Genomic DNA, 27,702 nt, shown 5'->3' with positions numbered 1-27,702 from the left:
AAAAATAGTAGCTTTAGATTTATATTCTTCATGTGTAATTCACAGTGCAAGGATTTGTTTCTACTATAGAAATTCTATAGGAATTTTAACATCCATCCACTCAATCTTATACCCTTTTTTTTAAGCACTCAAACCGTACAAGGCCTTAACGGGCGGACGTTCACCGCATAGACAGAGCTACAGGGGCCCGCCCTTCCCTCCTGGAACTGTCCCCCCACTCCTCCCCATCGGACTCTCTCTCTCTATCCAGCAGGCGGCCGTCGCACCGCGCCGCCTCCGCTCTCCCCTTCCGCCGCCGTCTGCTTCTCCGCGCGTCCCCTCGCAGGCCGCAGCCGCTCAGAGCACACACAGGTCCAACCCCTCTCTTCTCGCCCGCCTCGAACGCGGATCCAGCCCCCTCCCCCCTTCTCCGCACAGCCAGCGCGGTGCCGGTGCGGCGGCGGATATTTGATGGGCTATTGCTGATACTCACCGGAGTACTGTTTTTTTCAGGTGCCAAATCAGGAACAGCGAGCCGCCGCCGATGCACGGATGCAGGCAGCGGCAGATAATCTCGGGGAGCAAGCGCCGGGACCTGTCCCTGCAACCAATTCTGAACAAGTATGCATGGTTACCAATAAATTTGTCTGCGGAAGTTTTTATTACCTGCATGTGCGTGTATCTACCACAGATGTGAAATGGACTTTGTGAAATTGGCACAGGTTGCGATGACCTATCCGGACCGGGCCGTAGAACCGAACCATTCAGGAGCAGAGCTGCACTTGGAAAAGGTATATCATCGCTTGAACGCGTCTGCTTACAATGTGCGTTCGTCTGTTGACGATATACTGCAAGAGAAATACGCAGTCGCCAGAAACAAATGGTGAATTGCTCTCGCGTCGTATCACATGGCAGTAAATTCGATGGGTAAACAATGGCATTTGCAGCCAACTGATTATGGTATTCAGTGCCATCACTGTGTTTTCCTTTTGTGGTTCACCTGTGTGTAGTTGGTAGCATTGTGGGTTTCTGGTAGTAGAAATCGGGAAGGACCTTGGCTTTGACTTCCTTCCTCTTAATAAACATCACTACTACTATATATTTGTAGAATGCCCTCATGCCTACTTTTACTGGGAAATAAAGTAATAAATTACACAGGGAAACGTCGGCAAACAAGCGATGCCAGGAGGAGGTCTACAGCTGACTGGTGGAAATGATCAGGTATGGAAACCAAGCAAGACATATGGAGTACTGCTCTGTAAAACAAGTGGAATTCAATACAGCCTTACCCAATAGCTTAACAGATATCATTCACCCGCATGCAGGAACACGCGTCGAATGGCATTGGCACAGCTGCACAAGGACTGTTGGCAGATATATCGGATAAACAATCCAACTTGGTGGACCCTGGAATGCAGCAGCACGCTGAAGAACAAGACCAATTACACGGTGTTACACAAGGGCACGAAATGTCTAGCAATGATACAAGCAGTGGGAGCGATTCAGGTAGCAGTTCAGGGAGTGAGTTAGATACTGAACTAGGAAAATGCTTCTACCCTAGTTTCGAGGAATTGGAGAATTCAAGACCACCGGAAATTGGAATGAGATTTCCAACCCTGGAAGATGCAGAACGTTTCTACAGCACACATGCTATGCTAACTGGTTTTGCAGTAAGGAGGGGGTCGAATTACAGGAGAGTGAAGTTTGACCTGGAATGCAACAGAAGTGGTAAACTAAAGCCAACTGAGGACCTGAAGAGGAAGAGGAGGTCTAATGCTTTGGGCTCACGGTGCCAAGCAAAGGTGATAGTGAAGCTCCATAACGAGCAATGGGAGTTCATAGGAGTTAAGCATGAGCACAACCATCCATTATGTCCATCCCCATCTCTCGCAAGTTTCTTTTTGAACCACAAATACTTGTCAAGTGAAGAAAAGTTATTTCTAAGAGTTCTGCAACAAAGTAGGGTAAATCCAAGGAAAGCTATGAATATTTTCAGGAGAATGAGAAGCAACTTCGGAAAGGTATCATCAATAAAAGAGAAAGATACGAGCAATTCACAGTGTGTAAACCAGTGGAGAAAAGAAAACTCAGATGTTGAAACTGCACTGAAGCGCTTCAAAGAACTGGAGCTGCGGAGCCTAGGATTTTCCTACACCATGCAAAAAGATGAAGATAACATAGTTAGGAGTCTTTTCTGGACTGATGCGAGGTCGAAAGTAGATTATGAGATTTTTGGAGATTTCATATCGTTTAATACCACATACAGCACTAATAGGCATAACATGACTTTCACCCCTATTATTGGAATGAATAGTCATGGGAGAATCCTTGTGTTTGGATGCGCCTTGCTACAAGATCAGAAAGCTGAAACCTTCAAGTGGATGTTCCAAACTTTCTTGCATGTGATGGGAGGGAAACTGCCAAGAATAGTCATAACAGACCAGGATGAAGGTATGGCGACAGCAATTTCTGAGGTCATGCCACAAGTAAGGCACAGATTTTGCAAGTTCAGTGTGATGCGAAAAGCACAGGAAATTCTAGGAGCCTTCATGGCAGCAAGGGGCAACATAAATGCAGAGCTGCACGACTTGGTAGACAACTCACTGACCGAAAAGGAATTTGAAGAAGGATGGGATTTTCTCACTGAGAGATACGATGCAAGTGAAAATGAGTACCTCCGACTCATGTGGGAAACAAGGAAAAACTGGGTGCCTGTTTATTTCCAAGCAGATTTCTGCCCATTTGTCGAATCAGCTGGATATTTTGAGGGGACAAACTTATTATTCAAAGACAACGTGCTTCCAAAGGACAGAATCGAGAAGTTTATTGAGCAATATGAGAGGATGCAAGAGCATATAGTAAAAACAGAGGAAGAGGATGCATTGCAGTCAGCAACTGAACCAGCGTACTTCTCCATGCAGCCAATAGAAAAGCATGCAGCGCGAATATACACAAGGCAAATATTTCTGAGAGCACAGAATGAACTATACTATTCCACAGCATTCAACGTGCATGAGATACAAGGAGGACACAGACTCGAAAAGGTCTTCAACTATGAGAACCCGGAGTTCAGTAGAAATTCTTTCGAAGTGCTAGCTGAACCTGGAACCCATGCATTTAAATGCCAATGTGCAAAGTTTACCAGGGATGGGATTCTCTGTTGCCACATATTCAGAGTTTTCACGCAGCTCGGAGTCAAAGAAATACCGGCGCAGTACATGCTGCCCAGGTGGGCTCCCAAATTCATAGAGGAGCGGCTGAAAGAGTACGAGGAGAGATGCTCAAAGAGAACAGAAAACAAAACGAGATACGCGATGCTATTGGGTAAAATGGCGGAGATCGGCAAGGGGATATGCGCGGACGGTGCGAAAAGCAGCTGCTTCATGCTCGAACTAGACAAGGTTCAAGAGACATTTGGCAGCGATGGCGGAAGAAAATCCTAGAAAATGATCAGGTCCTAATGCGGAGCAAGTGAGAATTAGCAATTGTAGTGTCCTCTTCTCAAGCTCTTGGTAATGCGCGAGGCAGCCAACCTTATATGTTAGTTAAACATACCCTCATCAACTAGGGTGGTGTAGTAAATTTTACACCCCCTTATCATGGATGAATGAGTCATAATGTGCCTTTGGAATTTTCCCTTAGGAATTATTGAAAATCTGAAATAATAAATGGGCCCAGCCCAATAATTCCAACACAACACCAATACACCATCGGCCGGCCCTTTTGTGGTGGCGCAGATCGTTGCCATTGCTGACAGATGTGTGCTCTTGGGGAGCCCATTACTTGCGAATGCGAAGTGTTTGTTTATGTATCCAAGCACAGGCATTGACATCACAGATTACTACCGGCTTGACTGTTCAGACTAGTGCCACAGTCAAATCTCACAAATGACTAGGCTCCTGGAGGAATAAGCAACTGTGATGTGCACCATGGGCGTCAGGTACAAGCACAGCATCTGTCTTGCGTCTCTCAAACAAAGGCTGCAGACCACTTGGAATTGGCCATAACTGATTCAGAGCATTGCACAACGAGGGCTACATAGATTCGGCGCGACGAAAGCAGACAAAAGCGACCGAGTTCAGGGGACGCTTTGGCACGCGCGGTGTGCGCGAGGTTTCCTTCACTTGAGGGGAATGAACCTCGAGGAGTGGGTGGCGCCGATGCCGGGCCTCCCGTGCTTGACGGGCTTGTAGCTGATGGAGAACTCGGCGAGGTGGTGCCCAATCATCTCGGGCTTGATCTCAATCTGGTTGAAGGTTTTCCCATTGTACACTGCGATCTGGCTGCCTACCATCTCTGGCATGATGATCATGTTGCGCAGATGAGTCTTCACGGCACCGGGCTTCTCACCAGCCGGTGCCCCCATTCTCTGTGCATTTTCAGAGAAAAACGAATGAGCTTCAGATGTTATGATCTCACACAAAAATCTTTGTCCCGCACAAACAATGCAAACATAAATCGATGGTTCAAGCTAAAACAGCACGAGAGAGGTGTGCTGTTAAACCTTGATCTCACACAAATGGAGTAACTTATAACTTACAAATGTGAAAACACTCAAATCAATACCTGTACATGTCAAACCTTGATCTCACATAATCTAGTGTTTCATGGTGGTTTAAAGACCAATAAGACACTCACTCGTTTGAAGGTTCTCCCGGCCCCTTTTTCCAACATCAATATTCCTACAACCTAAATCCAGAATCAGAAATGGGTCAAGAATATATGGCATGTCCGCTAGATGAAGGTTTATTCTTCTGCAGTGTAAGCAAAATATTTGAGCCCTTCTCAATATTCTTCTGCACGAATAAATTTATATTCTACTAAAAGCGGCGACATACTGCTACAGTACCATATCCAAGCAGATAAAAGTAACCATCTGAACTACGCAAAAAAGAAGAAGAGCATATTGCCGAAGCATCTGAAAAGCAACATATAATTAAGCCCATGCCTTACCCAGTTTGACTAGAGTGTATTTGTAATGTTATTTAAACCTTTCAAGGGTTATTTACAACTTGGCAATGATACAGCCAGGGCTAATGTCAGTTTTTCCAATGTTTGTCAAACTTTTCCGCAAGTTGATGATTTGGAGGCCAGAGGTGTGTATGTACCTAGATATATTAGCTTTGACGAGAAGCATGAGTTTGAGGAGAAGCTAACTAGCGTGACATGCATGCATGCTAATGTGCTAAAATTGAGAGCAGTTGGAGTACCAGATTATGCCAGGGAGAAAAATAATTTGGAAACAGATTTGTTTTCCTTGGACCTAGTAAACATGCATGCACTTCAAAGAGCACATATACGTGTACACGAGAGAAGTGATGATATGCTACAAGTCCGTACATGTGCTAGTGCACAAGGAATTAAAGTCCATTATCTTTTTATGTTTCCACGCAGGGCCGTCCAGGGTCCTGTGCAGGCTGTGCGACTGCACAGAGCCCCCAAATTCCAGGGCCTTTCGATTCTAGGCCTATGTCTCCTAAATTTTGGGCCATTCTTACAACTAACACAGGCCCATGGCTCTCCTGAACTGGACCTTCTCCTCAATTTTCCGAATGACCTTTTCTGAGTCCGGATTGACGCAGCCTGCCGCCGATCGATATCCATCTTCCCGAGACGAACGAAGTGTGGCGCCGCCGCACGGTGGCGGAGGCTAGAGGTGTTGTCTAGTTTGATCGCTTTGTTTCCTCCCCGGAGGTGCAGCCCATATCCCTTCTCGCATGAAGAATTTTCGTATGGTACAACAATAGCAAGTCGTCTGTGCACTGCATCGCAGGAAGGTGCCTTCTCTGATGATCTGACTTACTATAGCTTGTGTTTTTTAGTCTGTTGGCTGGCCATTCCTCATTGAAATTATGCAACGTTTCAGTTTTGGGAACAATTGGATTCAATGCACGGCTTTGTTCCTCTCTGCTGCTACTACAAGGGTCATGATGAATGGACGTTTGGGTGACCCAATCTAACAGGTTTCTTCAAGGGGTTGCTTAATGTCAAGTTTCATCCAGTTTTTCTTCGCTATAACTCTATCCTGTAAATACTCTTTTCTATTATTAACATAATGTTTTGCGTATTCTGAAATAAAAATGCACTATTAGAAACAGCCGGTGGCCCATACCAAGGCGAGGGCACCACCGATCTGTCCAGCAGGTGCGCTCAAACCGAAACACTATTTAATTTAGACTATTTTGTTCCGTTGAATGATTATATTAGTGAGTATATTGTGTGTATATGCACCAGTTCATCAAGATATGTAATAGGTTAGTTGACCAAGTTGTCATACGCCAAGATTTTCAAGATTGTTGCTAGTTTAAAATTCAGGTTCAATCTTTTTTTGTTATAGTATTTTCATGAAGCAACCTGTATTCCAGAAATTTAGGCCCCCATTCGCATTTTGCACCGGCCCCCCGAATTTCTGGAGATGGCCCTGTTTCCACGTCCACCAGAAAACAGATCAAAGGCCATGAAGTTGCTACCTCGAGAGTTGCTGTGTTTGTGCGCTAGTGGTTGGGGACCTCCTGCTGTCTACACGTATCCAACGGCCCTCCAAATTAAAAGGAAATATTAGAGTACGTAGAGTTGGTTTTGTTTAGTCCAATTATTAAGTTGAGATCTTGCCGAGATGTAAAAGTTAAGATTAGATTAGAGTCCAAATTAGAGTTCTCGTTTGTTTAACAGAACAGATAAGGGTACGGCCAACTTGAGGGCCAAGTCGAGCCAGATGAGTTTATACGGGTATAAAAGTCATGTGTGGGACTGATGTAAAGATCAAGCTATATTTTATGAAATAGACACAATGTGTTTTTCAGGGTAGACACCTGTATCAAGTTTTAGAGGTATCTTTAGAAAAACCTCTTTGTTGCGATTTCTGTGAGGAAATTGTTTTGTGCGTGAGGTGCCGTCGTGCCGATTGTTTCTCTCGTGCTGAGCCGCAAGGTTCAAACCCTCTACTTCGCGTACATCGCATGCGCGGGCGAGAGGCTACTGCTGCTAGAGGTGGGGTACCGTGAAAGATCGGGCCGCAACAACAGATCGCGTCTCGCATCGAGGTTCGGTTTTTATCAGGTGGTATTCAGAGCAAGGTTGTTCACGGTACAATATTTTTCTTCGACTTCTATTGAATTTTTTATCATGAGGAAGGATTGTAGCTCGCAAATGATGATGTCGGTGGAGAAGGATCCATTGCGTGCCTTGTCATGGTACCAATGCTTTACGCGTGTGCGTGTAGGGCCGGCGAGTTGCGCAACCTTGATGAATTGCTATTCTGGGATGAATTTAGCGAGTAAGACTATGGTTGATGCTTTGAACCTACCATTGATTGAACATCCAGAACCGTACAAGCTTTGGTGGAAGGACAAGTTTGTCAAAATCATGCATCGCGTCGAGGTACAGTTTATTCTATGTGGATATGGTGATCTGGTCATGTGTGATGTGCTTTCTGTGCACATGCATACATGTTCAATACTACTAGGAAAACCATGGACAGATAAACGACAGTTGACATATCATTCTGTTGGCGAATTTTCTTTTGTTTTGGGAGGACAATACGTACCACTTGATTCATACACATTAGAGAAGTATACGGCTGATCGCAAGAAGCGGGATATTGCTCAAGCTGCATCAGAAGTAAAGAAGAAGAAGGTTGAAGTTGCAAAAAAAATTCCAAGCATCGTTCAAACTGCAAATACAAATATTGTTAAAGAGATTGATTCGAAACCGAGGATGGTTTCGTTTCAATGGGGAGAGGATGATACAGCCAGGGCTAATGTCAGTTTTTCCAATGTTTGTCAAACTTTTCCGCAAGTTGATGATTTGGAGGCCAGAGGTGTGTATGTACCTAGATATATTAGCTTTGGTGAGAAGCATGAGTTTGAGGAGAAGCTAACTAGCGTGACATGCAGGGCCGTATCCCGGAAATCTAGGCCCCGGAGCAAGATCACAATTTAGGCCCCGTTGTATAATAAAGCCAATAAAAAATATTTTTATTAATCACTGTATATTTGTGGTAGTAGTATAGATTTTTTTAGCAATGTGGTAGTAGTAGTACAGTGTTTCAAAGGATTACATCACACCAAAAGAAAAACTTTGAGCTATTAGGATACCAGAGGGTGCACGGACTCGAGAAAGAACGATGTAAAGTTAATTTCCAGGGAATTAATTCGGGGGTTTGATTTGCCACTGAGCACTGAGGTCTCAAGGAAGATAGAGAAAAGCATTGTAGAACTTGATAAGTAATCTGCTTCAGGAGTTCTCCTTGCGTTATGCAGAGAGATAGGTTTGGTTGTGGGGCCTCGGTCGGTGGTGGTTCCACGGTTGACTGCTATTTTTTTCTCTTTACAATTTCATTTCACAGTTCATTAGTTTGCGATCCACTTATTATTAGTACGTGCTTAGCAAAATTAGGGGCCCCATAGTTTTGGGGGCCCTGTGCGGCTGCTCCGGTTGCACATGAAGAGATACGGCCCTGGTGACATGCATGCATGCTAATGTGCTAAAATTGAGAGCAGCTGGAGTACCAGATTAAGCCAGGGGGAAAAAATAATTTGGAAACAGATTTGTTTTCCTTGGGCCTAGTAAACATGCATGCACTTCAAAGAGCACATATACGTGTACACAAGGGAAGTGATGATATCCTACAAGTCCGTACATGTGCTAGTGCACAAGGAATTAAGGTCCATTATCTTTTTATGTTTCCACGTCCACCAGAAAACAGATCAAAGGCCATGAAGTTGCTACCTCGAGAGTTGTTGTGTTTGTGCGCTAGTGGTTGGGGGCCTCCTGTTGTCTACACGTATCCAACGGCCCTTCAAATAAAAGGAAATATTAAAGTACGTAGAGTTGGTTTTGTTTAGTCCAATTATTAAGTTGAGATCTTGCCGAGATGTAAAAGGTAAAATTAGATTAGAGTGCAAATTAGAGTTCTCGTTTGTCTAACAGAACAGATAAGGGTACAACCAACTTGAGGGCCAAGTCGAGCTAGATGAGTTTATACAGGTATAAAAGTCATGTGTGGGACTGATGTAAAGATCATGCTATATTTTATGAAATAGACATAATGTGTGTTTCAGGGTAGACACCTGTATTAAGTTTTAGAGGTATCTTTAGAAAAAACCTCTTTGTTGCGATTTCTGCGAGAAAATTGTTTTGTGCGTAAGGTGCCGTCGTGCTGATTGTTTCTCTCGTGGTGAGCCGCAAGGTTCAAATCCTTTACTTCGCGTACATCGCATACGCGAGCGAGAAGCTACTGCTGCTAAAGATGGGGTACCGTGAAAAATTGGGCCGCAACAACAGATCGAGTCTCGCATCGAGGTTCGGTTTTTATCAACTTGATGATATGGTGTGTTGCCAAACATCGTAAGTGCTACAGACAGTACATGCCGGGAATCCTAAAACATTAGGGAGCACAGAAAACAGCAAACAAGTTAAATTTTCTATACTTCCTGATCAGTAATAGTGTTAGTGAAGGCAGACAAAATGGATACATTGGAGGCCAAAAAACACCAAGAATGCGTGTTGATTTAAAAAAACGCACTTAGTAGAATGGTTAGGCCAGAAAATGTACTTGGCCAGGCTATTCCGCCGCGCTACACTCCCAAATATACATGCTAGTAATTGCTACTCTCTATTAGTATCAAAAATACTCTTATATTATGGAACGAAGGGATTAGTAAGTTAGTCATATATTTATAACAACACGTGAAACGAGGAAAATTCTGGCACGCTGTCGCAAGTGGCACGATTGTTTAAACACGAAGACGGTTATAAATAGCAGGCAGTTAATTACAGAAAAAATGCAGAGGCATATGGAGGAGTATATATCGCCCATTACCGCCTTGCGCAGCCTCCTGTTGAGCATCAATGAATTCCTCTTGAACCACCTGTAGAACCTACAACAACACGAAAGCACAGCATTTTCTTCCAGTCAAACGAACTAGCAGTTCAAGAGATCCCACCCTCGATCTCAAGAGAGACGCACGCCACTCTGGGTTCTACTCCCTCCGTTTCTAAATATTTGTTTTTCTAAACATTTTAGAGTGAATTCCATTTTTTACCTTGTAGTTGTACATTTATGACACATATTACCCTATTTAGCGGAACTTTTATCGAAATGTCAGATTTTGGAGACTTTTAACACGGTTTTACCCCAGTTTTACATTTTGTTTGTTTATGGTCGATAGGAACAGATGTTGCGTCATTGATTTGTAAAAAAACTGTAAGGATCGGAGGACATCATTGGCGATCTTGTCCAAACTTCTCTTGTCTATCTGTTCCACTCCTTGTGGCCGTCCACATGTTTTTGGATACAGGGCGTCACCTCACACCTTACCTGATGGACACGCATCAAAAAACAAGGGTCCAAAGATTTCAAAAGGGGTATTCTAGACGAATTTTCACTGAAAGGGGTAATTAGTGTCATAAATGTATAAATATGGGGTAAAAAGTGGAATTCACTCAACATTTTAAATAGACTATAACATACAGATGTATATAGATATATTTTAGAGTGTACATTCACTCGTTTTACTTCGTACGTAGTTATTTGTTGAAATTTCTATAAAGACAAATATTTGGAAACGAAGGGAGTACATACCTTCTGTGGGCGTGGGCGGGGAGGACCTGGATGAGGTCGTCGGCGGACATGTCGAGGACCGCGTCGAGGTCGAAGTCGCGGTAGCTGAACTTGCGGAAAGTTCTCTTCGTCGGCTGCCCCGCGGCCGCGGCGGCGGCCGCCTCGGCCTCCATGCCGACGTTCGCCTGTGAAAGCACAAGTGCTCCCTGGGTGATTCTGGTAATTAATGTCAACATATCTCTTATTGGACTAATGTTTTCATTTAATATGTTTCAGATAAGTTCAACAATGGAGTGGTATGGACTAGAGGATGTGGAACCCCTTCAAGATGATAAGGACAAATGATTGGCTCAAGCTCAAAGCTCAGGACTCTACATTTTTCATTTTAGTGATCCAAGATCACATTGAGTCCATAGGAAAGCCAATACTATTAAGAGGGCATGATGTGTTGCTTAATGGCTTGCTTGCTCAAAGTGCTCAGTGATATGCTCCACAGCCCTCGACCACTTTCTCACATCCACATATGTCCCAAACCAAAAGTCAAACTCAGCCCCACCGAAACTTTCTATCCGGCGCCACCGAGTTCTCTTGACATAGCCACTACTAGAAACCCTAATCAATTCGGTCTCATCGATGGGATCTCGGTCTCACTAAGATGGGATTGCAAACTCTCTGTTGCCTATTGCATTAATTTTGGTCTCACCGAAATATGAAATTGGTCCCACCGAGTTTGCTTGGCCAACTCCCTGTTTAGCTTATTACCAAAATCGGTCCCACCGAGTTTGTGTAATCGGTCCAACCGAGTTTGTGTAATCGGTCCAACCGAGATAAGGCTTTACCCTAACCCTAGCACATCGGTCCCACCGAGTTGATCATGTCGGTCCCACCGAAATGCCTAACGGTCACATTATGAACCAAATCGGTCCGACCGAGTTTTATAATTCGGTCCCACCGAGTTTGGAGATTTGTATGTAACTGTTAGATTTTGTGTGGAGGCTATATATACTCCTCCACCCACTCTTCATTCGTGGAGAGAGCCATCAGAACATGCATATACTTCCAACATACATTTTGTGAGAGAGAACCACCTACACTTGTGTTGAGGTCAAGATATTCCATTCCAACCACATAAATCTTGATCTCTAGCCTTCCCCAAATTGCTTTCCACTCAAATTATCTTTCTACCAAATTTAATCCTATGAGAGAGAGTTGAGTGTTGGGGAGACTATTATTTGAAGCACAAGAGCAAGGAGTTCATCATCAACACACCATCCATTACCTTTTGGAGAGTGGTGTCTCCTAGATTGGTTAGGTGTCACTTGGGAGCCTCCGTCAAGATTGTGGAGTTGAACCAAGGAGTTTGTACGTGCAAGGAGATCGCCTACTTCGTGAAGATCTACCCTAGTGAGGCAAGTCCTTCGTGGGCGATGGCCATGGTGGGATAGACAAGGTTGCTTCTTCGTGGACCCTTCGTGGGTGGAGCCCTCCGTGGACTCGCGCAACCGTTACCCTTCGTGGGTCGAAGTCGCCATCAACATGGATGTACGATAGCACCACCTATCGGAACCACGCCAAAAATCTCCGTGTCTCCAATTGCGTTTGCACACTCCAATCCCATCCCTTTACATTCTTGCAACTTGCATGATTTACTTTCCGCTGCTCATATACTCTTATCATGCTTGCTTGATATGTATTGTGAATGTTTGAACTTGTGCTAAAACTCCACTTCAACTTAAAGAATTTAAAAACTGCAACTTTTCTTGCTAAGAGTCTATTCACCCCCCTCTAGACACCTCTTCTCGATCCTTTCAATTGGTATCAGAGCCTTGTCTTCATTGCTTTGGTTTAAACACCTTTGGAGGAAGATGGATGAGTCTACATTGGGGAGTCTTAGACGTAGAGTGCCTATTCCTGATGGAGAGTACTTTTGCGAGTGGAAAATTGAGATGCTTGATATTTTCAATGAATATCATTTGACCAAGTACATTACTACTCCTTGTGCTCGGATTGTTGATCCATTGCATCCCACACCCGGCGAGGATCTTGACATGATTCGCAATCTTAGAACTATCAATCTTATTGTGAAAGGATTGCCTAAAAATTTGATTGCTAGCTTGCCTGCTCTTGATTGTGCCTACACCATATGGAGATTCCTTGAGGAACGATTTCCAAACTACCCCTTGAAAAACTTAGATGAGATTCTTCATAAGTCTATTGCCTTGAGTAAGATGAGTTCCAATGATCCCAAATTTGGTGATTGTTTATTTGAGCTTACAAATCTTACGAGTGCCAAAGGAGATGTTGGAATCATTAGCAATATCATTTCCGAAGTCATTAGAATTCATAGAGATGAACATTGTTACGGTCATACTTCTAATGAATCACTCTCTCTAGGAATTGATCCACCACATGACGATGTTGAACATGGATACTATGATGAGGATGATGATAGTGACTATGATCTTGATGATGCAATGAGACACTTTGGTCTTATGGCTAATCTTCGCGGCTACATGGCTGGAGGAAAGGAATGGGTTCTTGATAGTGGGTGTACCGATCATATGACCGGAGACAAAGATATGTTTCGTGAGCTTGCTGAAAACGACGGACCTTGAAAGTATGTCACTTTTGGTGATAACTCAAAGGGTAAGGTGGTTGGCCTTGGTAAGGTGGCCATCTCACATGATAGCTCCATACAAAATGTAATGCTCATTGAATCTCTTGGCTACAATTTACTTTCCGTATCTAGACTTGCTGACTTTGGTTTCAACGTCCTATTTACTGAAATAGATTGCCAAGTGTTTCGTAGAGATAATCATAAAATGGTCTTTACCGGTACACGTAGAGGTGATCTTTACATTGTTGATTTCACTAAAAAGGCTCAACCTAGAACTTGCCTAATTGCTAAATCCTCAAAAGGTTGGTTGTGGCATAGAAGGTTAGGTCATGTGGGCATGCGAAATCTTGATAAGCTTATTAAAGGTGATCATATCCTTGGAGTAAAAGATGTTATATTTGACAAGGACAGACTTTGTAGTGCTTGTCAAGCAGGAAAACAAGTTGGCGGAAGTCATCCCATGAAGAACATTATGACCACGAGAAGACCGCTCGAGCTACTTCATATGGATCTCTTTGGTCCCAATGCCTACAAGAGTCTCGGTGGTAACTCATTTGGCCTAGTTATAGTTGATGATTTTTCAAGATTTACTTGGGTGTTCTTTCTTGATGATAAATCGCAGGTCCAAAAGATCTTCAAGAACTTCGCTAGGAAGGCCGAAAATCAATTTGAAGTGAAGCTCAAGAAGGTTCGCAGCAACAACGGAACGGAGTTCAAGAACGCAAATGTGGATACCTTTCTTGACGAAGAAGGGATTTCACATGAGTTCTCGGCTACGTACACGCCTCAACAAAATGGAGTTGTTGAGAGGAAGAACCGAACTCTTATTAAGATGGCGAGGACGATGTGATGTCTACTACACAACCTTCTTCTTGTAGACGTTGTTGGACCTCCAAGTGCAGAGGTTTGTAGGACAGTAGCAAATTTCCCTCAAGTGGATGACCTAAGGTTTATCAATCCGTAGGAGGCGTAGGATGAAGATGGTCTCTCTCAAGCAACCCTGCAACCAAATAACAAAGAGTCTCTTGTGTCCCCAACACACCCAATACAATGGTAAATTGTATAGGTGCACTAGTTCAGCGAAGAGATGGTGATACAAGTGGTATATGGATAGTAGATAAAGGTATTTGTAATCTGAAATTATAAAAACAGCAAGGTAACTAATGATAAAAGTGAGCGTAAATGGTATTGCAATGATAGGAAACAAGGCCTAGGGTTCATACTTTCACTAGTGCAAGTTCTCTCAACAATAATAACATAATTGGATCACATAACTATCCCTCGACATGCAACAAAGAGTCACTCCAAAGTCAGTAATAGCGGAGAACGAACGAAGAGGTTATGGTAAGGTACGAAACCACCTCAAAGTTATTCTTTCCAATCAATCCGTTGGGCTATTCCTATAAGTGTCACAAACAGCCCTAGAGTTCATACTAGAATAACACCTTAAGACACAAATCAACCAAAACCCTAATGTCACCTAGATACTCCAATGTCACCTCAAGTATCCGTGGGTATGATTATACGATATGCATCACACAATCTCAGATTCATCTATTCAACCAACACATAGAACCTCAAAGAGTGCCCCAAAGTTTCTATCGGAGAATCACGACGAGAATGTGTGCCAACCCCTATGCATAGGTTCATGGGCGGAACCCGCAAGTTGATCACCAAAACATACATCAAGTGAATCACGTGGTATCCCATTGTCACCACAGATACGCACGACAAGACATACACCAAGTGTTCTCAAATCTTTAAAGACTCAATCCGATAAGATAACTTCAAAGGGGAAACCCAATTCATTACAAGAGAGAAGAGGGGGAGGAGAAACATAAGATCCAACTATAATAGCAAAGCTCGCGATACATCAAGATCGTACCACCTCAAGAACACGAGAGAGAGATCAAACACATAGCTACTAGTACATACCCTCAGCCCCGAAGGAGAAATACTCCCTCCTCGTCATGGAGAGCACCGGGATGATGAAGATGGCCACCGGAGAGGGATTCCCCCTCCGGCAGGGTGCCAGAATGGGTCTAGATTGGCTTTTAGTGGCTACAGAGGCTTCTGGCGGCGGAACTCCCGATCTATTGTCTGTTCTGGAAGTTTTAGGATACGTAGGTATATATGGGTGCAGGAAGTACGTCGGTGGAGCTTCGGGGGGCCCACGAGGCAGGGGGCGCGCCCTAGGGGGGGCGCCCCACCCTCATGAGCACCTCCCTTGGCTCCTGACCTGGGGTCCAAGTCCATCCGGTAGCTTTCCTTCCAAAAATAACTTCTCTAGTTGATTTCGTTCCGTTTCGACTCCGTTTGATATTCCTTTTCTTTGAAACACTGAAATAGGCAAAAAAACAGCAATTCTGGGTTGGGCCTCCGGTTAATAGGTTAGTCCCAAGAATAATATAAAGTGGATAATAAAGCCCAATATTGCCCAAAACAGTAGATAACATAGCATGGAGCAATCAAAAATTATAGATACGTTGGAGACATATCACGATGCTTGATGAGTACAAGACTCCAAAACACTTTTTGGCAGAAGCGGTTGAGACAGCTTGTCATGCAACAAATCGCTTGTATCTTCACAAGCTACTCGGCAAGACAGCATATGAGCTCCTCACCGATAACAAACCCCAAGTTGGATACTTTCGAGTATTTGGCTCAAAGTGTTACATTATTGATAAGCATCGTCGTTCTAAATTTGCTCCTAAATCTCACGAGGGTTTCCTACTTGGTTATGGCTCAAACTCTCACACTTACCGTGTCTACAACAGTTTCACCCGAAAGGTTGAAGAGACGGTAGATGTGAAGTTTGATGAATCTAACGGCTCGCAAGTAGAGCAATTGCCAATTGATGTAGGGGATAAAGACCCTTCGAAAGCAATCCAAGACTTGTCTATTGGAAAGATTCGACCAAAGGAGGTGAAGGAGAGTACCTCGTCCGTCCAAGGTGAACCAAGAGTCGACATGGAAGCATCCACGAGTGGGACACACCAAGATGAAAGAAAACGAGGAAGTACACCAAGATGAACCTCATCAACCTCCTTCTCCACCAAGACAAGAGAACAACGATGCCAATAATGAAGAAGGCCAAGAAGAAGAACGAGATGATGAAGAAGATGCTCCACCCCGACCCAAACGAAAGCTCCCACGAGTTCGAGCAAGAGTCTCAAGAGATCATCCCGTCGAACAAATCTTCAATGATATTCAAACCGGGAGAATCACTCGCTCTAAAACTCGTTTTGCTAATTTTTGTGAACACTATTCATTCATCTCTAGTATTGAACCTATGAAGATTGAAGAAGCATTGGAAGATCCGGATTGGATAAACGCCATGCATGAAGAGCTACACAACTTTGAGAGAAATCAAGTGTGGACATTGGTCGAGAAGCCCGACAACAACCACAACATCATTGGTACCAAATGGGTGTTTCACAACAAGCAAGATGAAGATGGTCAAGTCGTCCGCAACAAAGCTCGTTGATACGTCCATTTTGCATCATGCTTTTATATCGATATTTATTGCATTATGGGCTGTTATTTCACATTATGTCACAATACTTATGGCTATTCTCTCTTATTTTACAAGGTTTACATAAGGAGGGAGAATGCCGGCAGCTGGAATTCTGGGATGGAAAAGGAGCAAATATTAGAGACCTATTCTGCACAACTCCAAAAGTTCTGAAACTCCACGGAATACCTTATAATAAATAATGAAAAATCCTCACCAAAGATGAAGACCAGGGGGCCCACACCCTTCCCACGAGGGTGGGGGGCGCCCCCCTAGGGCGCGCCCGCCTACCTCGTGGGCCCCCTGGTGGCTCTCCGATGACCATCTTCTCCTATATGAAGTCTTTCGTCAAGAAAAAAATAAGAAGCAACCTTTCGGGATGAAACTCCGCCGCCACGAGGCGGAACCTTGGCGGATTCAATCTAGAGCTCCGGCAGAGCTGTTCTGCTGGGGAAACTTCCCTCCCGGAGGGGGAAATCCTCGCCATCGTCATCACCAATGCTCCTCTCATCGGGAGAGGGCAATCTCCATCAACATCTTCATCAGCACCATCTCATCTCAAAACCCTAGTTCATCTCTTGTATCCAATTCTTGTCTCCAAGCCCGGGATTGGTGCTAGTAGGTTGCTAGTAGTGTTAATTACTCCTTGTAGTTGATGCTAGTTGGTTTAATTGGTGGAAGATCATATGTTCAGATCCTTTATGCATATTATTACCCCTCTGATTATGAACATGAATATGCTTTGTGAGTAGTTACGTTTGTTCCCGAGGACAGGGGAGAAGTCTTGCTATTAGTAGTCATATGAATTTGGTATTCGTTCGATATTTTGATGAGATGTATGTTGTCTAGCCTCTAGTGGTGTTATGTGAACGTCGACTACATAACACTTCACCATTATTTTGGCCTAGAGGAAGGCATTGGGAAGTAATAAGTAGATGATGGGTTGCTAGAGTGACAGAATCTTAAACCCTAGTTTATGCGTTGCTTCGTAAGGGGCTGATTTGGATCCATATGTTTCATGCTATGGTTAGGTTTACCTTAATACTTTTGTTGTAGTTGCGGGTGCTTGCAATAGAGGTTAATCATAAGTGGGATGCTTGTTCAAGTAAGAACAGCACCCAAGCACCGGTCCACCCATGATACGTCTCCAACGTATCTACTTTTCCAAACACTTTTTCCCTTGTTTTGGACTCTAACTTGTATGATTTGAATGGAACTAACCCAGACTGACGTTGTTTTTAGCAGAATTGCCCTGATGTTGTTTTATGTGCAGGAAACAAAAGTTCTCGGAATGACCTAAAACTCCACGGGATATCTTACAATAAATAATAATTAATCCTCACCAAAGATGAAGACCAGGGGGCCCACACCCTTCTCACGAGGGTGGGGGGTGCGCCCCCTACCTCGTGGCCCCCCTCGAGACCCCCCGACTCCAACTCCAACTCTATATAACTGCTTTCAGGGAGAAAAAAAGAGGAGAGAAGAAATCATCGTGTTTTACGATACGGAGCCGCCGCCAAGCCCTAAAACCTCTCGGGAGGGCTGATCTGGAGTCCGTTCGGGGCTCCGGAGAGGGGGATTCATCGCCGTCGTCATCATCAACCATCCTCCATCACCAATTTCATGATGCTCACCGCCGTGCGTGAGTAATTCCATCATAGGCTTGCTGGACGGTGATGGGTTGGATGAGATTCACCATGTAATCGAGTTAGTTTTGTTAGGGTTTGATCCCTAGTATCCACTATGTTCTGAGATTGATGTTGCTATGACTTTGCTATGCTTAATGCTTGTCACTAGGGACCGAGTGCCATGATTTCAGATCTGAACCTATTATGTTTTCATCAATATATGAGAGTTCTAGATCCTATCTTGCAAGTCTATAGTCACCTATTATGTGTTATGATCCGTTAACCCTGAAGTGACAATAATCGGGATACTTACCGGTGATGACCGTAGTTTGAGGAGTTCATGTATTCACTATGTGCTAATGCTTTGTTCCGGTTCTCTATTAAAAGGAGGCCTTAATATCCCTTAGTTTCCATTAGGACCCCGCTGCCACGGGAGGGTAGGACAAAAGATGTCATGCAAGTTCTTTTCCATAAGCACGTATGACTATATTCGGAATACATGCCTACATTACATTGACGAATTGGAGCTAGTTCTGTGTCACCCTATGTTATGACTGTTACATGATGAACCGCATCCGGCATAATTATCCATCATTGATCCAATGCCTACGAGCTTTCCATATACTGGTTTACGCTTATTTACTTTCCCATTGATATTATTACAATCACTACAAAATACCAAAAACACTACTTTGCTTTCGTTACTCTTTTGTTACTGTTACTATCACTATCATATTACTTTGCTACTAAACACTTTGCTGCATATACTAAGTTTCCAGGTGTGGTTGAATTGACAACTCATCTGCTAATACTTGAGAATATTCTTTGGCTCCCCTTGTGTCAAATCTATAAATTTGGGTTGAATACTCTACCCTCGAAAGCTGTTGCGATCCCCTATACTTGTGGGTTATCAAGACTAATTTCTGGCGTCGTTGCCGGGGAGCATAGCTCTATTCTTTGAGTCACTTGGGATTTATATCTGTTTATCACTATGAAGAACTTGAGAGATCCAAAAACCAAGATCCATCCCTCAATTACGAGGGGAGGTAAGGAACTGCCATCTAGCTCTGCACTTGATTCACCTTCTGTTATGAGTAAGCTTGCGACACCTACACCTGCTTCTGCTATTCGTTCTGATATGTCGCATGTTATTGATGATGCTACTTCTGCTATGCATGATACTTATGATGAAACTACCTCTATGCCTGATACTACTATGCCACTTAGTGATTTTCTCGAGGAATGACTTGCTAGGGCTAGAGAGATTGAAAATATTGAATCTGATTATGAAGATGAAAGTGATGATGAAGAATCACTTGTTATTCCTGAGGGTTATTTATTTGATCAAGATGCTTCTTTAGCTATTTTAGCCTGCAAAGATAGATATGAACTCAAAAGGTTATTAGCTAAATGGAATAAGCAATCTCCAAATGCTAGGATGAGACCTGACCCTGCTTTTGCTACTTCACCTATATGTGTTGCTGATAAGGATTATGAATTCTCTGTTGATCCTAATATAATTACTTTGGTTGAATCCGATCCTTTTCATGGTTATGAATCTGAAACTGTTGTAGCACATCTTACTAAATTAAATGATATAGCCACCCTGTTCACTAATGATGAGAGATCTCGCTACTTTTATATCCTTTAAATATTTCCGTTCTCATTAAAGGGTGATGCTAAGATATGGTTTAATTCTCTTGATCCTGGTTGTGTGCGTAGTCCCCGGGATATGATTTACTACTTCTTTGCTAAATATTTCCCTACGCATAAGAAACAAGCTGCTTTAAAGGAAATATACAACTTTGTGCAAATTAAAGAAGAGAGTCTCCCACAAGCTTGGGGGAGGCTTCTCAAATTACTTAATGCTTTGCCTGATCATCCTCTTAAGAAAAATGAAATACTTGATATCTTTTATAATGGACTAACCGATGCTTCCAGAGATTACCTGGATAGTTGTGCTAGTTCTCTTTTCAGGGAAAGAACACCAGATGAAGCTGAAATATTATTGAATAATATGTTGACAAATGAAAATAATTGGGCACCTCTTGAGCCAGCTCCTGCTCCAATTAATGATCCTATTCCTAAACCCACTCCGAAGAAGAGAGGTGTTCTATTTTGCAATCCTGAAGATATGCAAGAGGCAAAGAAATCTATGAAAGAAAAAGGTATTAAAGCTGAAGATGTTAAGAATTTACCTCGTATTGAAGAAATACATGGTCTCAATTTACCGCCTGATGAAGAAATATATGATCTTAATCCTTTATTTATTGAAGAACCTCCAGACCTCGATAACCCGACATAGGTAGTAAAGGTAAATTCTCTCTATAGATATGATAAAGCTGAAATCCCTCCTACTAAAATTGCTAGTCAATGCTTGGATGAGTTTGATAATTTTATGTTTAAGCAAGAAGACTTCAATGCTTATTTTGGTAGACAATTAAAACAAGATGCTGATATGATTAAATACTTGGGTGATTATATGGCTAATATTAGAGGTGAACTTAAACTTGTTAGCAAACATGCTTTTATGGTTACCACTCAAGTAGAACAAGTGCTTAAAGCTGAAAAAGAATTGCTCAATGAGATGAATAGTAAAAAATGATCATGCTGTTAAACTGGCTACTAGAACTGGTAGAATGACTCAGGAACCTTTGTATCCTGAAGGCCACCCTAAGAGAATTGAGCAGGATTCTCAGAGAAATAAAATTGATGCACCTAGTTCTTCTAAAAAGAAGAAAAAGAAAAATGATAGAACTGTGCAAACTTCTAGCGAACCTATTGCTGAACCACCTGATAATCCAAATGATATATCTATGTCTGATGCTGAAACACAATCTGGTAATGAACATGAACCTAATGAAAATGTTAATAATGATGTTCATAATAATGCTGAACCTAGTAATGATAATGATGTAGAAATTGAACCTGTTGTTGATCTTGATAACCCACAATCAAAGAATCAACGTTATGATAAGAAAGACTTTGTTGCTAGGAAACATCGTAAAGAAAGAGAACCTTGGGTTCAGAAACCCATGCCTTTTCCTCCCAAACCATCCAAGAAAAAGGATGATGAGGATTTTGAGCGCTTTGCTGAAATGATTAGACCTATATTTTTGCGTATGCGATTGACTGATATACTCAAAACAAATCCTTATGCTAAGTATATGAAAGATATTATTACAAATAAAAGAAAGATACCGGAAGCTGAAATTTCCACCATGCTTGCTAATTATACTTTTAAGGGTGGAATACCAAAGAAACTTGGAGATCCAGGAGTACCTACTATACCATGCTCCATTAAAAGAAACTATGTTAAAACTGCTTTATGTGATCTTGGAGCCGGTGTTAGTGTTATGCCTCTCTCTTTATATCGTAGACTTGATTTGAATAAGTTGACACCTACTGAAATATCTTTACAAATGGCTGATAAATCACTTGCTATACCTGTCGGTATTTGTGAGGATGTGCCTGTTGTGGTTGCAAACGTTACTATTTTAACGGACTTTGTTATTCTTGATATTCCTGAGGACGATAGTATGTCTATTATTCTTGGAAGACCTTTTCTTAATACTGCAGGGGCTGTTATTGATTGCAACAAAGGCAATGTCACTTTTCATGTTAATGGTAATGAGCATACGGTACACTTTCCGAGGAAACAACCTCAAGTTCATAGTATCAATTTTATCGGAAAAATTCCATCAATTATATTTGGAGGTTTTGGATTTCCTCTTCCTACTGTCAAGAAGAAATATGATATACTTATTATTGGGGATGTGCATATCCCTGTTGAGGTAACCTAGTGTTATTCGAAATTTCTCCGGTTTCATGTTAATCAGAATGGGTTTGTTAACAAGACTTGATCAACCTTGTTAGTGGATTCCTTTTGACGAGCATGAGATGGATGAAACTAGAAGCACAACCTTCTGTACCCTCTCTATACTTTCTGTTATTTAGTTGAAATAAAGTAAAAATAAATAATTTTCTGTCTGTTATCTGATTATCCGTGCAATATAAAAATACCTCGAAAATAAAAGTTCTCCAAATGCCCTGAAAATTAAATATGATTTTTATAGAATATTTGAGGATTTATGGAACAAAGAACACACCAGGGGGGCAACCACCTTGCCACGAGGGTGGAGGGCGCGCCCCCTGCCTCGTGGGCCCACGGTGGCCCTCCTCCACTTATTCTTCCAGCCACACACTTCATCTTCCTCCCCCAAACACGAAAAACCAACTCAAACCTGAGTCCAAGCTCGTTTTGCTGCCATTTTCGATCTCCTTGCTCAAAGCACCTCTCACAAAACTGCTTGGGGAGATTGTTCCTTGGTATGTGACTCCTCCATTGGTCCAATTAGTTTTTGTTCTAGTGCTTTATTCATTGCAAATTTGTGTTGCTTAGGTGACCCTGTTCTTGAGCTTGCATGTCAAATTTATATGGTCAAAAGTAGTTTTGATGCATGATATAGGCCCTAGGCACTTGTAGGAGTAGTTTCTATCAATATTATTGAGTTTGGTTTACTTTTATTTTGAAGTTACTAAAAATTTCAGAATTTTTCAGAAAATGATGAGGAGATTATTGAGGGGCTCGTCGAGCCAAAGCTCGAAGGAAAAGGCACCGAAGCCTAAGTATAATTTGCCGCGCACCGCGGAGGTTCGGGCGTGTGAATGGCCTTCTGAGGATTTCTTGAGAGCAGCCGGGATTTATGAAGATTTTCATGAGTTGGCTCATAATGCAGGCCTCACCGCTTTCCTCCATGACCAATGCGATCAGTATCTCTTACTCACAAATACCTTTGTGCAAAACTTTCATTTCCATTCTAGGAACTCGCCATCTACGGTGGAGTTTCATTTATATGATGAGCATAAGGAGATGTCACTTTATGATTTTTGTCAGATTTGTTTAGTCCCTTTTGGGGGCAAGACAGAAGAACCACATCATGATAATGTGGAGGGATTTATTAATACTATCACTGTAGGGGAGACTAGGAAGGTTTCTGATGCACAAATCACTAGCATACATTTTCCTGTCTTACGTTACTTTGCATTATTTGCTAGTCGTTGCTTAATTGGTCGTGAAAACTCTGGAAACCTTAGTATCCCTGATATTATTATTTTGCTCCAAGGTTTATATAGTGATAACACTTTTAGTATGGGCGGCATTATTGCTAGACGGTTAAGTATGAACCGTACTAAGGGTCCCATCTTTGGAGGCGTCTATGCCACACGCCTAGATGCACATTTTAACATACCTATTAGGCATGCTGAGAAGGAGGAAAAAGTGCTGCCTCATGTTTATTTAGATTATAAAAGTATGGTGGCGCACGATAATTCGAAGGAGAGGACGAGCTCGCCTACTCACTGTATCGGCAGGCGCACGTTCGTTTCGGGATGCGGGAAGAGCGGCGTATTTGTCGGACGTATTGTTGCGGCCAGTAAAGAAAGGGGAGGGTAGGCGGGGAAAGTGATCCCACACGTCAGATTGACGTCTATTAATTATAGAGACGGCGTGGAGTCACGCACCGTTTTGTACCGATGAAACGCGTTCCGTACCGATGGAACATGTGTGTTGGCCGAACGGAAGGGAAACGCGAGCCGTTTTGGTGCTAGGGCCGCGGCCGGACTGGTTGTGGGGCCAGCAGCGAGGCCATATATCTATCAAGGGGAGGATAAGGTTGGAGCAGTGAAGACTCGCCCGATCTAGAAATAGCCATTCCCCTTTCCGTAGCAAGAACCCTAGCTTTTGTGGGATGGCGAACCAAGGTCAACAAGATCCGGTGGTCCTCCCCATAGTTCCTTGCCCGGACTGTGGGAGGGACGTGGTCATGTACGTCGCACGGTGAGGACAGAGCGCCGGCCAGAGGTTTTACAAGTGCCGCAATCACAATGTAAGTCCTTCCGCTGATTCTGGACGCCGATGTGTGTAGCTGGTACTAATTTTCATGATACGTTTGCAATCTCAGCCTGGGGCAGGTGGTTGTGATTTCTACCGCAGGCAGGAAGCATACGCCGCTCATTTGGGTGTTGTTCTGCCGGCAGCAGAGCCAGGGGATCAAATCCAAGCGGCTGTCGACCAACCTCAGGCGCAGATCAACCAACCTCCAGTTCATCAACCACTACAGAACCACGGACCGGGAGTGGAAGACGTTGCCGCCGTGATGAATCAGGTGGTTGCATCTCTTATGGGCATCGTCGATGGTGCACGCCAGAAGGGGGTGTTTGTGGCGGACGCGGCCTCCATTAACATCGGGATGTCAGTGGCAATCTTCATCATATGTGTTTGTAACCTTGCGCTGCTTGTAGCTGTCATTCTTATGAGGGCACAAGAGTAGGAGATGGGGTTTCGTAGTGGCAGACGCCTAGTAGTTTAACTATCATGTAGTAGTGTGGAGTTATGAGATGGAATCTGTGGATCAAGAACTGAAAGTATGATGAAGATCGTATTTTGTAATGTCCAAGTATGCGAAATATGAAATATCTAGAAGCTTTGCTTATGCTCATATGAATTTATTTTTCAGATGTTAGTCATATTGGTCAGAATGGGCTTCAGTTCACTTCAGGAAAATAAGATGGAAAATGGAGGGAAAAAAATGTTAAAAAGTTCTTCTGGTAATATAGCTGGAAGCTTTTTAAGACATGACCGAGAGTGGGTGGGATGGATGTGGGATGGGTGCGCTTGTGTGGGGCCGGGGCAGAGGCAGGTGCATCTATTGAAAGTGGTGGATATTAAATTATTACACATCTTATCGACATCTTCCCCAACCACCCACCCACTCCCTCCTCATCCGCCACCCATGCCCATCGTTCTCATTCTCCCGCGGCACGCTAGGCATCTCTGACCGGCGACGCAGATCTCCGGCCGGCCCGAGCAGTAAGGCTCGTTCTTTTTTGGCGGGCACGAGCTGAGGGGAGCTGGCCGTGCGCGGTGGTCACAGAAGAGACTGCAGAAGAGGTATGTACAAGGCAGTCGATATGTAGTTGTCGGTACAAGTAGTGGATCTGATGGTGGGCGACTACTGCTGATTTGTGGCATGTAGTAGCCGGTATAAGTGATAGATATGATGCTGAGGCGACTCATGCTGATTTTGTGAGATGCGTGTTTGCAGACTAGGGAGAGGATGTACTCTCCTGGAGGTGAAGACGACGGTTTGTATGGGGAACATGGGTGTGAACAAGATGAACCTGTATCGGTTACGTCGAGGCTATCAGTCAAGCAGGTTGTGACAGTGGTGCAATCGTTCGGTGAGTACAAGAGGTGGCTGGTGTCGGAAATAGGATTTGGGGGTATGCTAAAGCTGCCACTGATAGCAAAAATTGATCTGAAATTGAGCTTGTGGGTAATGAGGAAAGTGGAGGTTGTGTCTCGTATGATTGTAATTGATAAGGATCGGAAACTTCTATTCACTCCAGAGGATTTCCACAAGGTATTTGGGGTGCTGTGCGGTAATAGGGATGTGCGTGGGAGGGATGGAGACATCAGCATACGTTCTGTTGAGTTCATCAAGGATATCATTGGGATGAACAGATCTGCTGCTCACAGTCTGAAGGCTACTGAAATATTTCTATACAGGGACATAAATGAGAGCTCAACCAAAATGGAGAAGGACTGTTTCCAGATTGCGTTTATTATTTTTGTGTTGGGATATGTGATTGCTCCGTCCACGAAGCATGACTATATGACGATTGATTTTTGGGGTGCGGTTGCAAATCCGGAACTAATAGGCCAATTTAATTGGTGCCAGTATGCGATGGACAAGCTCATGGGTGCAGTCATCAAGCTCAAGCATGATGATGAGGAAAGGGCAGCGACTATTAATTTATTCGGATGCCATTTTTTCTTCCAAGTAAGGCAGTTTACCTTTTCTGTAATTAGTTTTTGCAAAGTTGTGTGCTCGACTTCGATTCACTCTGTGTGTGTAATTGTGTTCTCATACTATTCTTGTTGTTTGTCATGGACAGATATTCCTTCTGGATAATATCGATCTGGGTTTGTTCAATATGAAACATGACGTGCTCCCCAGGGTGCAGTGCTTTGATGCAAAAAGACTTCGGGAAATGATCATTATGGCGTACTGTCCAAAAAATGGAGCTGTATCATATGTTCCTGCTACGGTAAGTTATTTTTTTTCATTTGTCACGAGTTTTGCAGATGCATGCAAGAGATGATGAGGATGATACTTTATTGTTAATTTCTCTCCTACTGGTGTTGTGGTACAGCTGAGGCCGGCTGATGATGTATGTTATAAGAGTGTGTTACATATGAGTGATGCGGTCGGTGGCACAGACATTGATGTTCAGAAAGATAATCCATCATGTTCGAGGCCAGTGTTTAATATTGGTGGTGTGAATCCACCATTGAGTGCCATTTCGAGTCGTGCAAGCATTAGTAAAACGAGCGTAGAGGGCAGCAAATCGGCACATGTTGTGATGCCTGATCCGCGCTCAGTTGGCCCCATTGAGTTCTCTAGCCACGTTCGGCAGAGTTGTCAAGACGACCCGATATGCATATTGTATTCTTTTTCAACATACTTTTATGTTCAAAAGTTTTTTTTTGTTTGTGCATCCTTTTTACATCCTTTTTTTGTGTTCAGTCTCTGCGGGAGTTGAGCTTATTGCTGAATGAGCAGAATGCGAGATGCAGATTGAATGCATCAGAGCTGCGGAATAAGATGCAGGCTGATATGTTCAGCTTTGCCGACAGGCTTGTATCGATTGTCAAGGAGCACTGCAGGTGCTGCGCTAGGCGTGGACTAAAAAGATGCATCACACTTGTTGAACAGGGTGTGGCCAGTGAAGGTAATGCAATTTTCCAGTCTTCTTTTAGTGCGGAAGAGGCAGTATCCAGCATGCGCGAGGGCGCCATAATACACAAAACTAATGCTCTCGTGGGATGGTGTAACCTTTCTTGTGCAGGTGTGCCAGGCACGTTTAAGACGCCTATGCGTCACGTCGGACGCCGGCTTGACTTATCCGATGATGATGGTAAGTTATCTCTTGCAAACCAATGTGGTGCAGTAAAACAGAGCTAGATTGTTTTGTCTTTGTGCACTTTTTTTCGTTCATGGAGTATGATGAGCTGACAATGCCATGTCATTTGTATGTTTTGTGTGCTACAGACGGGGGTGGTAACTATGAACCAAGGGAGAAGTCTCCTCGCGGCTCGATTCGTATTGGATGTCATGGTGCGCAAGGTTAGCTTTTGAAACAATTTTCTTATGTGCCCCTTTAGAATCGATGTACTCAATGAAGTGTAACACAAGCCAATTTTATGGTTTGTACAGATTCCAGAGGGTGTGTGGGGATGCAAGAGGATGGAGATGCAAATGTTATATACAACAATTAGGTTGCGGTGCAAAATGTTGCAAGTGTTGACAATGGAATCGCCGATAGATTGACAGTG

General features: G+C 43.3%; 3 protein-coding genes across 5 annotated transcripts; 2 read left to right on the top strand and 1 right to left on the bottom strand.

Annotated features, from left to right (window-relative positions):
- The first annotated feature begins 175 nt into the window (after nucleotides 1–175).
- On the top strand, nucleotides 176–3,627 carry LOC125524170 (protein FAR1-RELATED SEQUENCE 5-like). The gene is made up of 5 exons (XM_048689243.1): nucleotides 176–351; nucleotides 493–600; nucleotides 702–770; nucleotides 1,138–1,200; nucleotides 1,305–3,627. Exons 2-5 carry the CDS (start codon nucleotides 532–534, stop codon nucleotides 3,420–3,422), a joined length of 2,319 nt encoding a protein of 772 aa, XP_048545200.1. The 5' UTR covers nucleotides 176–351; nucleotides 493–531; the 3' UTR covers nucleotides 3,423–3,627.
- A 137-nt stretch (nucleotides 3,628–3,764) lies between these two features.
- LOC125533018 (40S ribosomal protein S15-like) lies at nucleotides 3,765–24,016 on the bottom strand. Its single transcript, XM_048696826.1, has 4 exons — nucleotides 23,927–24,016; nucleotides 10,565–10,749; nucleotides 9,803–9,860; nucleotides 3,765–4,348 (listed from the first exon to the last, which is right to left on the bottom strand). Exons 1-4 carry the CDS (start codon nucleotides 24,014–24,016, stop codon nucleotides 4,100–4,102), a joined length of 582 nt encoding a protein of 193 aa, XP_048552783.1. The 3' UTR covers nucleotides 3,765–4,099.
- Nucleotides 24,017–25,010: 994 nt separating this feature from the next.
- On the top strand, nucleotides 25,011–27,675 carry LOC125524137. Of its 3 annotated transcripts, XM_048689213.1 has the most exons (7): nucleotides 25,034–25,254; nucleotides 25,409–26,146; nucleotides 26,262–26,414; nucleotides 26,894–27,098; nucleotides 27,216–27,284; nucleotides 27,419–27,493; nucleotides 27,584–27,675. In XM_048689213.1, exons 2-7 carry the CDS (start codon nucleotides 25,421–25,423, stop codon nucleotides 27,643–27,645), a joined length of 1,290 nt encoding a protein of 429 aa, XP_048545170.1. In that variant the 5' UTR covers nucleotides 25,034–25,254; nucleotides 25,409–25,420; the 3' UTR covers nucleotides 27,646–27,675. The 3 variants fall into 3 exon arrangements, with proteins under 3 accessions (XP_048545175.1, XP_048545183.1, XP_048545170.1); XM_048689226.1 differs by lacking the exons at nucleotides 27,216–27,284; nucleotides 27,419–27,493; nucleotides 27,584–27,675 and adding an exon at nucleotides 26,520–26,812 and having other exon boundaries at nucleotides 25,016–25,254; nucleotides 26,894–26,983; XM_048689218.1 differs by lacking the exons at nucleotides 27,216–27,284; nucleotides 27,419–27,493; nucleotides 27,584–27,675 and having other exon boundaries at nucleotides 25,011–25,254; nucleotides 26,520–26,979.
- Nucleotides 27,676–27,702: the final 27 nt, after the last annotated feature.

The sequence above is a fragment of the Triticum urartu genome, chromosome 1 (genome assembly GCF_003073215.2).
Source record: "Triticum urartu cultivar G1812 chromosome 1, Tu2.1, whole genome shotgun sequence".
Taxonomy (NCBI): Eukaryota; Viridiplantae; Streptophyta; class Magnoliopsida; order Poales; family Poaceae; genus Triticum; species Triticum urartu.
This window is presented reverse-complemented; position numbering and strand designations above follow the sequence as displayed.